Here is a 14,152-nt window from a genome sequence, read left to right on the forward strand (position 1 = left end):
ATATAAACCCTGGCAGGACGGTCCTGCTACTATCACTGCTGGGAAGGCTTTGTGCAAGGTGAGTTTGGGTGGGCTGTTTGGCCGCTGCATGGTTTCTGATGGCTAATATTAATTATTTATGTGGTTGTCTGCTCCTATAGAAAAGGGTGGATGTGGTTATCTTTAGTCCTTGTTGGCTGCATAGCTGTTGTGCATGTTAAAGTGGTGATTCTTATCTAATCACGTACACTTTTTTTTTTTTTTTTTTTTTTTTTTTTTTTTTTTTTTCACACTCCCTGCACAATGCTCCCCAGACCTTATTGGCACTGTCCCCATTGGGACTCACAAGCTACAATCACTATGTGTTTCCAGTGTGGGAGGAACTCATGCAAAAAAAAAAACAAAACAGGGAGAACATACAAGCTCCTTGCAGATGATGCTATTGGTGGGATTTGAACTAAGGACCCCAGCAATAGTGCTAACCATTGAGCCACTGTGCTGCCCATGGTTCTTGAAGTAGAAATGCTCCAGGCCCTCCTCCAAAAAAGCAGTATTGTCTTGACTCTATGCTTATTTAAAAAAAAAAATAAATTACACCCTGTGCCAAATACAGCAGTCACACTCTGAGTCTAATTGCTAGCAATCCTGGTGCTTCATCTTTCCTTTCCATGCAGAATCTTAATCTTGTCCGGTTTTAATTCTCATTGTCTATGGTGATTCTGCACTCTTCCAATGTCATGTCTTCTAGCTGAAAACTGTTTCTATCTGAAACTGCTCTAAACTGTTTTCTGAAAACATGGGGCCTGTGTAGCTTCTGAATCTTTGGCTGGCGGACTCACAAATGGTGCACATGGTTCATGAATTTCATACAAGGGTGTGGAGGTGTGTGTTTTTTTTTCGGGGGTGGGGGATGCAAGAGCACAGTAAGGCTACGTTCACATTTGCGTTGCGTCGGGCGCAGCCGCGGTGACGCATGCGTCATGCGCCCCTATATTTAACATGGGGGCGCATGGACATGCGTTGTACTTGCAAGATTAGTAGGCTTATACTAGGCGCTTCCCAGAACCATACAACAAATCTAATCAGGAAAAAGAAGCGAATGCCAAAAAGAATATAAAACTACATAATTTTATTAGTACACAAGCTAAAATGGTTAAACAACCACATAAAAATTGGAGTAGCAATACAAAAGGGGCAACCCAATCAGATGGCACAACCGCAATGTATAATGATAAAATACAACAGAATGAAGCTATGAGCAAATAAATACCCAGTAAGTGGCTATTTATGACAAATTAAATACTGTACCAAACTAGTCTCATATATATTCCAAGCCATATAGGCGAAAAAACAAATATAACACACAAATTTGCTAAATCATTTGTTAGCCCATAGTCAACAATAAGTCTGCCACATTTCAATGTTCTGTAGACAATATCATTATGGTGTACCTAATGTAGATCCCAATGACTCAGATCAAGGTATAGTGCACAGTGCTCAGGAAATACAATGCATCGGTCTCCACATAAGTATTTCCTGAGCACTGTGCACTATACCTTGATCTGAGTCATTGGGATCTACATTAGGTACACCATAATGATTATGTCTACATAACATTGAAATGTGGTAGATTTATTGATTATGGGCTAACAAATGATTTAGCAAATTTGTCTGTTATATTTGTTTTTTCACCTATATGGCTTGGAATATATGAGACTAGTTTGGTACAGTATTTAATTTGTCATAAATAGCCACTTACTGGGTATTTATTTGCTCATAGCTTCATTCTGTTGTATTTTATCATTATACATTGCGGTTGTGTTATCTGATTGGGTTGCCCCTTTTGTATTGCTACTCCAATTTTTATGTGGTTGTTTAACCATTTTAGCTTGTGTACTAATAAAATTATGTAGTTTTATATTTTTGGCATTTGCTGCTTTTTCCTGATTGGATTTGTTGTATGGACATGCGTTGTGTTGCATTTTGTGACGCATGCGTTTTTTTGGCGCAAGAGTCAGGGCGCAGAGGACGCAGCATGTTGCATTTTTTTGCGCTATAAAAATGAACGCATGCGTCACAACGCTGCGTTTTGCGTCACCGACGCAGCACACACAACGCAAATGTGAACGTAGCCTAAAGAACTGCGTTATTTGGAGACATCCACCCCCTGTAGATCTCTGAATGGGGGGAGGGGATGCACACTAATCTCCTCCATGTGAACATATCCCTAATAAAACAGACTGTACCCACTTGACCAGTCATTCTCCTCCCCTCCCCAGTATAGAAGCTCTTGTTTGTTCTCTGGTGACCAGTATGTCTCTGACATCTTCAGGCTCCATTAATTAACCAATATGAAGTTCTCCACTGCAGTTGTCAGCAAAATGGAAGCTGGAAGTCAAAGTTCTGCAGAGAGGAAACGCCAAGGGAAGTTTGAGAATTACTCCAGGTTCATCTATAGGACCGTAAAACAGGTTAGTGATGGCCAAAGACCAGCGAGCCTTATTTATTTAGTCTTCAACCCATTATACCTCCCAATAAAGCAATATTGGTTTAATCACTCAGCTTTTCTAGACCCTGCATGGCAGCCCTGGCTGTTACACAATTTTATTAAACCACTTGAGTATGCATTTTCTTAAACTATTTGTGGATGTGATGCAAGGTCTGACTTTTTATTAAATCTGTATGTACACTTTCCCAGTCAGGGGCTCTGTCCTTGTGAGGGTATATGCACACGTAGAATGGTCCACTGCGGATTTACCACGGCTTTTGTACCGATTCCACTGCGGTTTTACACCTGCGGCTCTCTATAATAGAGCACGTATAAAACCGCTGCAGATTCCGCACAAAGTGACATGCTGTGGAATGTAAACCGCTGCATTTCCGCGCAATTTTTTTCCGCAGCATGGGCAGTGTTTTTGGTTTTCCATAGGTTTACATTGTGCTGTTAACTCATGGGAAACTGCTGCGGATCCGCAGCAAAATCCGCATCGTGTGCACAGAACCTCAGGGATTTTTTTTTTTTTTTTTTTTTTGAGCATCTGGTATGGTTATTTGGTCCTTAAATTTCTCCCTCCAAAAATCTGCGCAGAATTACAGGGTCTACAACATGTATAATAGTTCTTAAAGTGCAGACTTTGAGAGTCTGAAGTGTCTTTAACAAGACAACAAATGGAAAGGATCCTGTTTTCATCTACAAAATGAAGCCACAGTATGTTGGACAATGAGGTCCTATATTGTACTGATAACACGATGTCCATGAATACTGAGGCCACATATCCACTGTCACTAACTTCCCGGAGTCTGGAGTTGATGGCTACATCTGCTGCCCCTCATGTACTTCTGACCTAGTATTGACGTGGGACTTGCCCAATACAAAGGTTCCTACAGCTTCACAGAACTGTAGTCTCATGGCCCAGAGCTGTCGCTTACAAAGTGTCATGTGGTGCAGGACTGACTTTAGGGTTTTTCCTTTTCTGACATAACTTGGTGGCTTTCATGCAGAAATAACATGTAGGTGACAGATCTACTATGACTTGTTAATTACTGGTAATGAACCTAATCCCCTTATCTCGTTCTTAAAAGCCATGGCAACACAAGCTTCATTCATACATAAATAAGCACATGACAAAGCTTTTTAGTGGAAAAATAAGGCCGTGATGTTTATTTTTGGGTAACTCAGTAATAAATTAACAAACATTACCAAATTAATCAGATATATGACCAAATACTCCAAAAACCAATAAACCTTCCACCCAGAGACTGGGCGATTTTTTTTTTTTTTTTTTTTTTTTTTTTTAAAATTTCCCCCCCCCCACAATATAAACATCACGACAAAGCAATAATTAAGGGAGGGAGGGTGGGGTCTTCTTTCTTCAAACGGTACCTCAGAATGATTGAAACCTGCCAGTACTCGGCCTTAAATATCCCAGCGACAGCTCGGCAACGCGCTGACAACCAACAGTCGGCTGTTAAAAGACCGCCAAAACAGCTGATTGGAGCCGGATTTACCCTCAGACAGAACAATATAAACAACCAATGAATTAACCCATAGTTAACCGTAAAAACTGTCCATTGAGCTGTAGAGTCTGTGTGGCCATGTGACCCCCCCCCCACCTTATATTCCCTACTTGAAGTAGGGGGGCTTCCATTCTCACGGTTCAAAAGCAAACTCTTATTCCCTCCTCAGGCTGGCCGGAAAGGTTTGGCAAGGGGTGACCTGAGGTACTTTGTTTTGACATGTGCCCTTCACTACAGACCAGAAAGATCTTTCAACTGGTTTGGTAATGGATAACGAAGAGCCCCCAACTATAAGGGTCCCCAGTGTGAATTCCATCAATGATTATGGCAAAGTACAATCCCATAGGTGGTGAGGAGTCGGGGGACCTAATTATCAATGGGGTTGTGCACTTAATCCCATCATACAACTGCCTGTCCTGTCGCTACAACGGTATTTTAGGAGGTCTAACGCCTGCAGATGTGGCCATTAATTAAACCTTCTTAAAGTCTAGTATGAGGCACAAGAGAGGTCCTTGGTAGCAACTTTCCTTTACCTAAAGGTGCCTGCTTATGTCTACCTGAAAGGGGAAGACCTTCCTTAATGGCACCAGGTTATCCATTTTTGACAAATGTGTTTTTGTTTTTGTTTTTTTTTGTTTTTTTCCAGGGACCTCAGGAGCAGAGTATCTGCCTGTCTAAGGAATCTGACCTGATCTTCTCCATCGCTTCTGAGGCTGCCAGACTGTCCCTGTATAACAAGAGGAGGACTATCACCAGACGGGAGGTTGAGTCTGCAGTGAAGAACATCACAAGGGCAGGAAGGTCTGACCATCCCCTTGGATCTGCTGCCACAGAATAAAAATCTTGTATGAAATGTATTCAGTTATTTTTTTGTTTGTTACTTGTTAATTTATTCTGCAAATAAAATAAACTTTTAAGGAAATGTGATTAATTCAGTCAGTGACATCAGAGCAAACTAGCAGTAAGTTGGTGAGGAAAGTACGATAGATGCAGGGTGGTGGGCCCACCAGTAGTCAACCCCTAAAACTATAATGGCCCCACGTTAGCTGAAGCACTGTATATAGATTGGCCCCTAAAATATGAGGGGGAGGGTTCCCACATCTGTGCACCGCTCCCTCAGTATCTACTGTTGAAGAGGTTTTCAGATAATCACGGCATGTTGAAGTACTACGGAGCCTCATTAGGGTCGCAGTTTATGGGATAATGTGTCTGCACACTGACAAACATGCCAAAATCCCCAGAAGTAAAACCGCTGTAGGCCTCAAAATTGAAGTCTGTTGCCCTTAGCAACCAGAGTGCAGCTTTCATTACTTAAACAGCTCTGGTAAAATGAAAGCTGTGCAGTGATTGGTCTCCAGGGGCAACAAGCCCCGCCTTCTTAGAGGATTTGTTGAATCTGTGCTTGTGTACGGAGACTCTTTTATTTGCTGCAGTGATTTTTTTTGACCAGATAAATAACCCCAGTTAATTGCGCCATTAAAGGAAAAAAGCAGATTGCATGCTAAGGCCACGTTCAGACATCTGGTTTTTGGCGTATGTTCCCAAGTCAGTCTTTTTGTGTTTAAAAAAAAAAAAAAAAAAAAAAAAAAACCCGTACATGGCCATTTTGGTAGGGACACGGGTTGCAGGACACAAGCCGGAAAAGGCCCTGTACAAGAATATGGGCGCTAAGGCTACTTTCACACTAGCGTCAGGCTCGGCCCGTCGCTGTGCACAACGGGGGCAGCGGATGCATTTTTCCAGCGCATCCGCTGCCCCACTGTGAGGTGCGGGGAGGTGGGGGCAGAGTTCCGGCCGCGCATGCGCGGTCGGAAAAGATGTTTACGACGGAGCAAAAAAACGTTGCAAGCAACGTTTTTTGCTCCCGACGGTCCGCCACTGCACGACGCATGCGACGTGTGGCAATCCGTCACAATGCGTCGCTTAATGTTAATCAATGGTGAAAAAACGCATCCTGCAAACACTTTCGCAGGATGCGTTTTTTCGGCAAAACGACGCATTGTGACGGAATGCAGTTAACGCTACTGTGAAAGTAGCCTTACAGTCCAATGCCTTATCATAATGCACAATTCCATGTGTTTTGGGGGTAATTAGTGATGAGCGAATATACTCGTTACTTGAGATTTTTCGAGCATGCTTGGGTGTCCTCAGTTTTTTTTTTTGTTTTTTTTTGTACTCAGATTTAGTTTTCATCGCCGCAGCTGAAAGATTTACATCTGTTAGCCAGCATAAGTACATGTGGGGATTCCCTAGCAAACAGATGTAAATCATTCAGATGTGGCAATAAAAAAAATTAATCTCCGAGCACTAAAAAATACTCGGACCCCCGAGCGTGCTAGAGCAATCTAAAGTAACGAGTAGATTTGCTCATCTCTAGTAGTAATGTCTCCTTTTACTTCTGGGGCCACTGTGCTTCTGGACTAAATATGTCCATCCCTGGATCACATCCAAAAAATGGCTCCAGCCAGCCGCTAACTTGCAGCATAATTCTGGTGAATGAGGTTACACTCTGACCTACAAGGAAGCTGCAAGAAGACATTGAGTTGCTTCATATCAACATCTTGTGTGATGCAGCATTGTGATTTTTAGCTGCACAACATGTGATGGGGCCAAAATCTCTGTAGCCCCAGTCTCAGGTTGCTAGGCAGGAGCAGCACCATGCGTTGGTTTGGCCGCAGCCTTTATAATATGTAACTCTTGGAATCTCTCCAGTTTTATGATCTATGTTGGCCTGTAAACTTATCTCTGCTTTTTATTGTCTCCGCTCTTAATTTAGTTTGAGACAAATTAGTGATAAATCCATTAACTATATAATCAGCTAGACAGGTAAGACATTGAAAGACGCCTACTTCCAGAACATTTCCATTACAACAATGTATTTGCATACTGGCTGCTTTAATCACTCACATTCACCATCCTTGCACAAACTCTTTGCACTCTGTCCATATCAGCCCCTCTCCTTTAGGGTACCGTCTCACATTGGCTCTTTGATTGGTACGATCCGTGACGTTCCAGCGATATCCATACGATATCGCTGTGTCTGACACGCAGCAGCGATCAGGGACCCCGCTGAGAATCGTACGTCGTAGCAGATCGTTTGAAACTTTGTTTCGTCGCTGGATCTCCCGCTGTCATCGCTCCATCAGTGTGTGTGACACCGATCCAGCGATGCATTCGCTTGTAACCAGGGTAAACATCGGGTTACTAAGCGCAGGGCCGCGCTTAGTAACCCGATGTTTACCCTGGTTACCATCGTAAATGTAAAAAAACAAACAGTACATACTTACATTCCGGTGTCCGTCAGGTCCCTGGCCGTCTGCTTCCCTGCACTGACTGTGAGCGCCGGCCGTAAAGTGAAAGCAGAGCACAGCGGTGACGTCACAGCTCTGCTTTGGCCGGCGCTTACACAGGATGCAGGAGGAGTGCAGGGAAGCGGACGCAGGCACCGGAATGTGAGTATGTGTTATTTTTATTTTACGTTTACGCTGGTAACCAGGGTAAACATCGGGTTACTAAGCGCGGCCCTGCGCTTAGTAACCCGATGTTTACCCTGGTTACCCAGGGACTTCGGCATCGTTGGTCGCTGGAGAGCGGTCTGTGTGACAGCTCCCCAGCGACCACACAACGACTTACCACCGATCACGGCCAGGTCGTATTGCTGGTCGTGATCGTTGGTAAATCGTTGTGTAACGGTACCTTTACACAGCACACTCTTCACAAATCCTGAACTGCTGAGATCCATTCACTCCCACTATACATCACAAGAGACACTCACAAATCACTTGATCTACTCACTCTATTTATCCTCCTTCTCTGAGTCGCAGGAGATGTCTCTCCCAATTTACAGCCCTTCTTGTAATAAGTCGAACCCCTCTCCTACTACTCAGAAACCCTGCAAATCTCATTACTATTCCCTGCTTTCTTTTAGTTGTACCCTCTGGAATTTTACGCTCAGTGTATAAAACTCTCCTACATCCATGAATTTGTCCTTTCAAATTCCCTGAACCTTCTGACTCTACAGAACCCTGGATCCAGCAGTCAGACACCCACCACCGCCGCTCTTCTTGTATGGTGGACTACATTTTCCACATACTCCCAGACCTGAGAGCAGACAAGGTGGAGGTGTTGGTCTGCGCCTATCAACCTAATATACTTTTCAGGATATCCCCCAGTACCCTCACTTATCTTCCCTTCTGTTTTGAGGTGTGCTGTCAGACTCTACCGGCCCTTATCCCTGCAAGAGGCAGTTGTGCATCGCCCTCCGGCCTCCTCCCATTGGTTCTTTGATCACTTTGCCATTTGGCTTCCACATTTTTCTATCCGGTCACATCCCCACCCTCATCATGGAGGACTGTAAATCCCTATAGCTGATCCCCCTCTTCCCATCTGCCACTCACTAACAGCTAAATCTAATGGTCACTGCTCACGGCTGATCTCCTGGATCTCTGCAGCATTCGACACTGTGGATCATCAGCTCCTCCTCACTATGCTCTGCTCCATGGGCCTCAAGGACACCGTTCTCTCCTGGTTCTCCTCCTACCTCTCTTTCTCTGTATTTTTTGCTGGCTCCTCTTCCCCCTTACTGTTGGGGTCTTCAGGGCTCAGTCCTAGGCCCCCTCCTCTTCTCCTTGTATACCGACCCTATTGGCCAAATAAGTAGATTTGTTTTCCAGTACCATCTCTATGCTGATGACACCCAATACAATACACGTCTTCTCCTGATATCGTGCCTGCATTATTACAAAACGCCAGTGATCGTCTTACCGCTGTCTCTAACATCATGTCCTCCCTCTATCTGAAACTGAATCTGTGAAAAACTGCACTCCTTGTGTTTTCTCCCTCCACTAACCTACTTATGCCTGATATTACCATTTCCATGCGTGGTTCTACCATTACCCCCCAGCAACACGTCCGTTAACTTAGGGGTCATACTTGATTCAGATAGTTCCTTCACCCCCCACCCTTTCACATCCGATCATTTTCTCGCTCAGGTCATTTACGCCTCAAAAACATTTCTCGAATGTTCAGCCTTTTCTTACCTTTGACTCTGCAAAAACCCTTACTGTTTCTCTTATTCACTCTCATCTGGACTATTGAAACTCTCTACTAATCGGCCTCCCTCTTACCAAACTCTCCCCGCTCCAATCTGTCCTGAATGCAGCAGCCAGGATCATATTCCTCACCAATCCTTACACAGATGCCTCTGCCTTGTGCCAGTCATTGCACTGGTTACCCATCCGATATAGAGTTCAATATAAACTCATCACTCTCAGCCACGGATCAGCACCACCTTATATTTCCTCCCTCTTCTCAGTCTACCACCCTACCCGTGCCCTCCGTTCTGCCAACAACCTGAGATTAACATTCTCTATAATCTGAACCTCCCATTCCTGTCTTCAAGACTTCTCTTGTGCTGCACCGATTCTTTGGAAATCATTTACAGGACACTTCGATTAATCCCCAATACCCACAGTTTTAACCGTGGCCTAACAAATGCATTTCTTCAGACCGGCCTATTGCATCATCATACTTATCTAACTATCGATGTTTGGCCCATACAAGTTTTTCTTCAAAATCAGGACCCTCGTATCATCTGTCCTCACACCCTCCATCACTTATTAGCTGAAGAACAGTGGCTCTGGTGCATGGGTTGATAGTGTGCTGTCCTGTAGATGGGCCATAATTTGGGAATAAGTCACTGAATTCATTAAGACCTGACGCAGCGGAGTCTCATGAGTCACTCAGTGAATGGGCCATCACCGCTTATCTGTGGCTATAAAGCCTTACTATGGGCTCTCTGGGTTGTGTAAGAGGAAGCTGTGGGCTGGCGAGTCGCTGAGATGGTGTCAGGGGTTATCTGCTGGGCAGTGTGTGAGTTCCCATCCTGCTCATGAACAGTCTGATGACTCCAGCTCTCACACTTGCCCTATTCTGAATATGTGCCTGACCAAAGCACTCAGGGTGTCATTTATAGGGGTCTGCCACTGTGCCCCACAACTCCATGCTGCATCAGGGGTCACCCTTTCTCCCAAAAGCAACGTTTGCACCTATAACTACTGATTGTTCAGGACTGACTTTATATTGACTTGGTGCATTTTATTCCAGTGTATTCTGGACTAATCGTACAATGTGACACTTGAAGAATTTCCTCCAAACTATTTTGGAAACTAAAACGGTCCTTAAAGTTATGTGTGGATTTTTCCCTTTCCAATACACAAAGTGAAATCCTTATGTAATGCATGCAAACGATGGTGTAGCTTTGCTGCAGCAAATCTTGTGTGCAGTCACCATAAAGTCGGCCATAGTGGCCATGCACATTAGGTGGCTGTGGGCTGAATGATGCTTGATGCACATTAGACAATTCTTGAATTATTAAATGCAACATTTAAGCAATATGGGACTATGGCCCCAGACTCTACTCAAGCGTGGCAGTGTGTAATTTAGGGATGCACGCTTCCTATATTGTACGCCTCTATCCAGCCATTAACACTTCATTCTGACAACGCAAATAATCCAACTGTGGAGGTGAAGTGTGGCTGCAGGACCAGAAGAAAGCAGAAGGGACTGAAGAAACCCAAAAATGATTATAGACATCATGAAGGTTTGGGTCAGGTAAAATCACAAAGACTGCCTCGTGCATGGGTGGTGCCGATGTCTTTCATGGGCTCGATATGTAAAGGGGCACTTAAAAGAATCGTCCAGAATTAATTTTATTTCAAAAACTGCACAACCCAGATGTGCAGCTTGTATGTGATATTGCAACTTGGCCCCATTCACTTCAATGGAGTGGAGCTGCAGTACCAAACCTGAGTCCTGTATTACATAGTTGGAGGGTGGTGGTGTTATAGTTACAGGCAAATCTGCTCAGAGGCCCATCTGAATGTCAGCTGTAAGTCACTACATAGGACTGTAATCCGTTACATGTTCTGCAGCACTAGTATCTACCACTGCATGTGTAGCGCCCCCTCTGTTGCAGGGCCGAGGGGTACCCGGTACCGGGCCTCTGAGTCTCTGCTCTGGAGTTGTCACGGTGGCTAGACCCGGTCCGTGACCCTGCTGAGGGGCGTACAATGAAGGTGGAGGTATGGTGACGATGTTATGGTGCGGTGAAGTGCCGGTCGCGGTAAATAACGAGGACACCAGGTTGCAGTCTCTTTACCTCTTTACTGAAGGTTTCAGGATCCTCAATCCGGAATACGGTTAACCGGGCTGCGCAAGTCCGGCCGGTCCGATGGCACCTCCAGAATTCCCTTTGCAGGTGGAAATCTGTGCCTACCTTCTAGCGCTTGTGTGTTGTGGTCCTCCCCTGCTGTGCTTACGGGATAGTCCCCACAACTGTTGTGTCTGTTTCTCGTGTTCCCTCACAACTCGATTCTGATGTTCTTTCACGTCCCCCAGATCTTATGGTTAGGACGCACCCGTATGACGGGGAGGCTCGGAGCTCTTCCGGGACTCTAGAGTCGCCCCACTCCTGTTGTTACCCCCCTGTGTCTTCCTAGGTCAATTGGGTGAGACAGCCCGCCTATAACTGACTGTCCTGCCGTAGGTTTGAAGTTTGGCCTGGAGCTCTATACTTCCTCGGCGTTCCGGCCACCGGTTACGCGCCTCAGTAGGATGTTGCCTCGTCTTACAGCACGACTCCTACTGGTATTCTCCTTGTTGCGTTGATCTCGTTTCTCACTCAGCACAATAAATCTCGCTTCTTGTCCTTTCTTGGGGTACCGCCGCTATATCGTGCAGGCGCGGTCCCGTAACGTTCTCTCTGGTCGCTAGGCCTCTGTCAGGATCCCACCCCTGACAGGGACCCCTCCGAATCTTCCCCTACAACACCCTCTGCCACAAGGTGTTGCCTGGTTCCAACCCAGTCAGCTTTCTCAACTCACTTCCTATCCAACCCCCAGTTTTACCAGACTGTGAGGAGTGGCCTAATGCATAGTGCCCTTAGCTCCCCCTGGAGGCCAGACTGTGAAATGTATTGGTGTCTGTGATACCTGGTCAGATGAACTCCTTCAGTGCCGTCAGACGTACCATAGCCCCCCTTAGCAGCGGAGCACCAGTACTGCAACGACCAGGACTCTGGGGCGCTGCACTCCCCCCCGGTTAAATCCAGTACTCCTGGACTGGGAAGAAATCAACAATACATGTCAGCAAAAAGACATACAATTTTGAAAATGCAAGTACAAGTAAACTTTTTAACAGAGCTTCCCTTTATGGGAGGTGAGGACACTTGAACGTTACAAACATGGTTAAATACTTTAAATAACATACTATAAATAACTTTTCTTACCCAACCAGGTATTCTACTTAAGTGCAAAATTTTTGAACAACAATTTAACTTTGCCTTTAAGGACGTACTCGATGAATCCACTAAAGACCTTCTTATAAAACATTATAAGGCTAATCAACTTTTTCTTCATTTTCCATCTTTACATCTGCAGGACCGCCTGTCCTATCTGCTCCAGGCCTACTGCCTCTCCTTTCTGTTACAGGACCGCCCCTTTCTGCCCGGGCCTACTGCCTTTCTACTACTATACACAGTATAGAACGTATCATCCATCCCTCAGTTCAGGATCACTGAGCCATCTCTGTATGGCTCCTAGGAGGACTCACTGACTAACCCCGTACGGGTTCACTTTCTGTCCTCATTCTTCTATCAACATCATTAAACATTTCTCACAATCAACTAGTTAGCTACATTTAACTTCTTCTTTCAAGACATTATTGCCATTTAACCCTCTTAAGGCAACACTGTTCATAAGTGCAATATGTGAACATTCCCTTTAAGAGGGGACCAAGTCTCTATGAGGTAGTGCAACTTCTCAGGCTGCAAGTCTGTTCGCAGTAAGGACTCCGGTGCTGGTTCCAAGACCAGTGTCTTCGCAAAGAGTCCTTTCCTTGTGTAAAACCAGTAGAGGGCACCTTTAAGAAGGTGCAAACTATGTACAAAAAGTTTGTAATCATGCATTGTTCATGATTCAGCAGTTCTTTCAATGATGAATAAACAGGAAACAAAAACAAAAGAAGGGATCCCGGGTAAACAAAGGGATCCCTTTAAGAGTTAACCCTGATCGGGTTGTAGCAGCAAAAACAGCAAAAAGACAATCAGTTAACTATTTACAAATAATGAAGCATTCTTGCTTACTCAGTTTCTGGCTGCGCAGGAGGCGGTCTCTGACCTGCGGCTGATGCGGTGTCAGTGTCAAGGGTTGGTCTCTCGGGTGCAGCCAGGCTACCCGGTGTCTGAATTCGAAGGCTAACCCTGGCTGCAAGCTCGGTAGCCGCAACAAGGCGTACAGTGGCAATAGTAACAAGATCTGTCAGGTCCGGATCAGTCATGGTCGGGACAACAAGTGACACCCCCTCAGGCCCACATCGCTGGACGTTCCGAGCGCACCATCCTTGCGCACTCCGGTGGCGGGTGTAGGTCACCTGATCCCCCCTTTGCAATAGTGGGTCACCATACTGGTTGCGGCAGGGAGTCTTCACGTCGTAACTGGTAACGAAGACGTCAGTCAGTAGTCCCGGTTCCTGTATGGAGCCCCAACCCCGCTTTGGCTGAAAGGCCAGCACAGTTCCCCGCTTCACTGCGTCTTTCCTGCCATGTGCAGGCTTTGGGCGCCGTACGGTTAGTGGATCAGTCTGTTCGGTCTCTTTTCGGTTTTTCCAATGTAGGATCAGACATTGTTTATATTGTTCCCAAGTGAGCACAGCAAGGGTGAGGCCCTCCTCCCAAGCCCCATCTGGCCCGATCCAGGGGGTGTCCCACCGGAGGACCACCCCGTCTGAACTCACATCTATGGGGTCTCCCATCTTGGTCGGTAGTGGAGGCACCAGCTTCCCCATTGTATCGGGGGTAAGGATCACCCGCTCCACCGAGAGGAAACAGTTATTGTTGGGGTGAGGAGCGGTCACGGGAGCGGGATCGGTCAGGGGAGCTGGATCGGTCGGGGGAGCAGAATCGGCCGGGGGAGTAGGGGCGTTTTCCATACCTGCGCCTGATATGATTCCACCGGTGTCGATCCGTTCCGCTGACAAGGACACTGGAATCGGCTGCAGCCCGGACCACGGCTCCTCCGAGGTGGCCTCTTGATGTGGCTCCGCCCTCCATGGCTCCATGGTTGGGATAGGTAGGCTCGGCTCCTCCGCCGGTGGCTCC

The 14,152-nt window shown here is 45.9% G+C and overlaps 1 protein-coding gene across 1 annotated transcript; it reads left to right on the top strand.

Annotated features, from left to right (window-relative positions):
* The first annotated feature begins 2,330 nt into the window (after window positions 1-2,330).
* On the top strand, window positions 2,331-4,834 carry LOC143786302 (histone H2B-like). Its single transcript, XM_077275571.1, has 2 exons — window positions 2,331-2,450; window positions 4,643-4,834. Exons 1-2 carry the CDS (start codon window positions 2,331-2,333, stop codon window positions 4,832-4,834), a joined length of 312 nt encoding a protein of 103 aa, XP_077131686.1.
* The last annotated feature ends 9,318 nt before the right edge of the window (window positions 4,835-14,152 follow it).

The sequence above is a fragment of the Ranitomeya variabilis genome, chromosome 7 (genome assembly GCF_051348905.1).
Source record: "Ranitomeya variabilis isolate aRanVar5 chromosome 7, aRanVar5.hap1, whole genome shotgun sequence".
Lineage (NCBI taxonomy): Eukaryota > Metazoa > Chordata > Amphibia > Anura > Dendrobatidae > Ranitomeya > Ranitomeya variabilis.

Coding starts and splice junctions, on each gene's coding strand:
- LOC143786302 (XM_077275571.1), top strand. CDS start 2,331: ATGAAGTTCTCCACTGCAGTTGTCAGCAAAATGGAAGCTGGAAGTCAA. Junction 2,451..4,642: donor TCTATAGGACCGTAAAACAG/GTTAGTGATGGC, acceptor GTTTTTTTCCAG/GGACCTCAGGAGCAGAGTAT.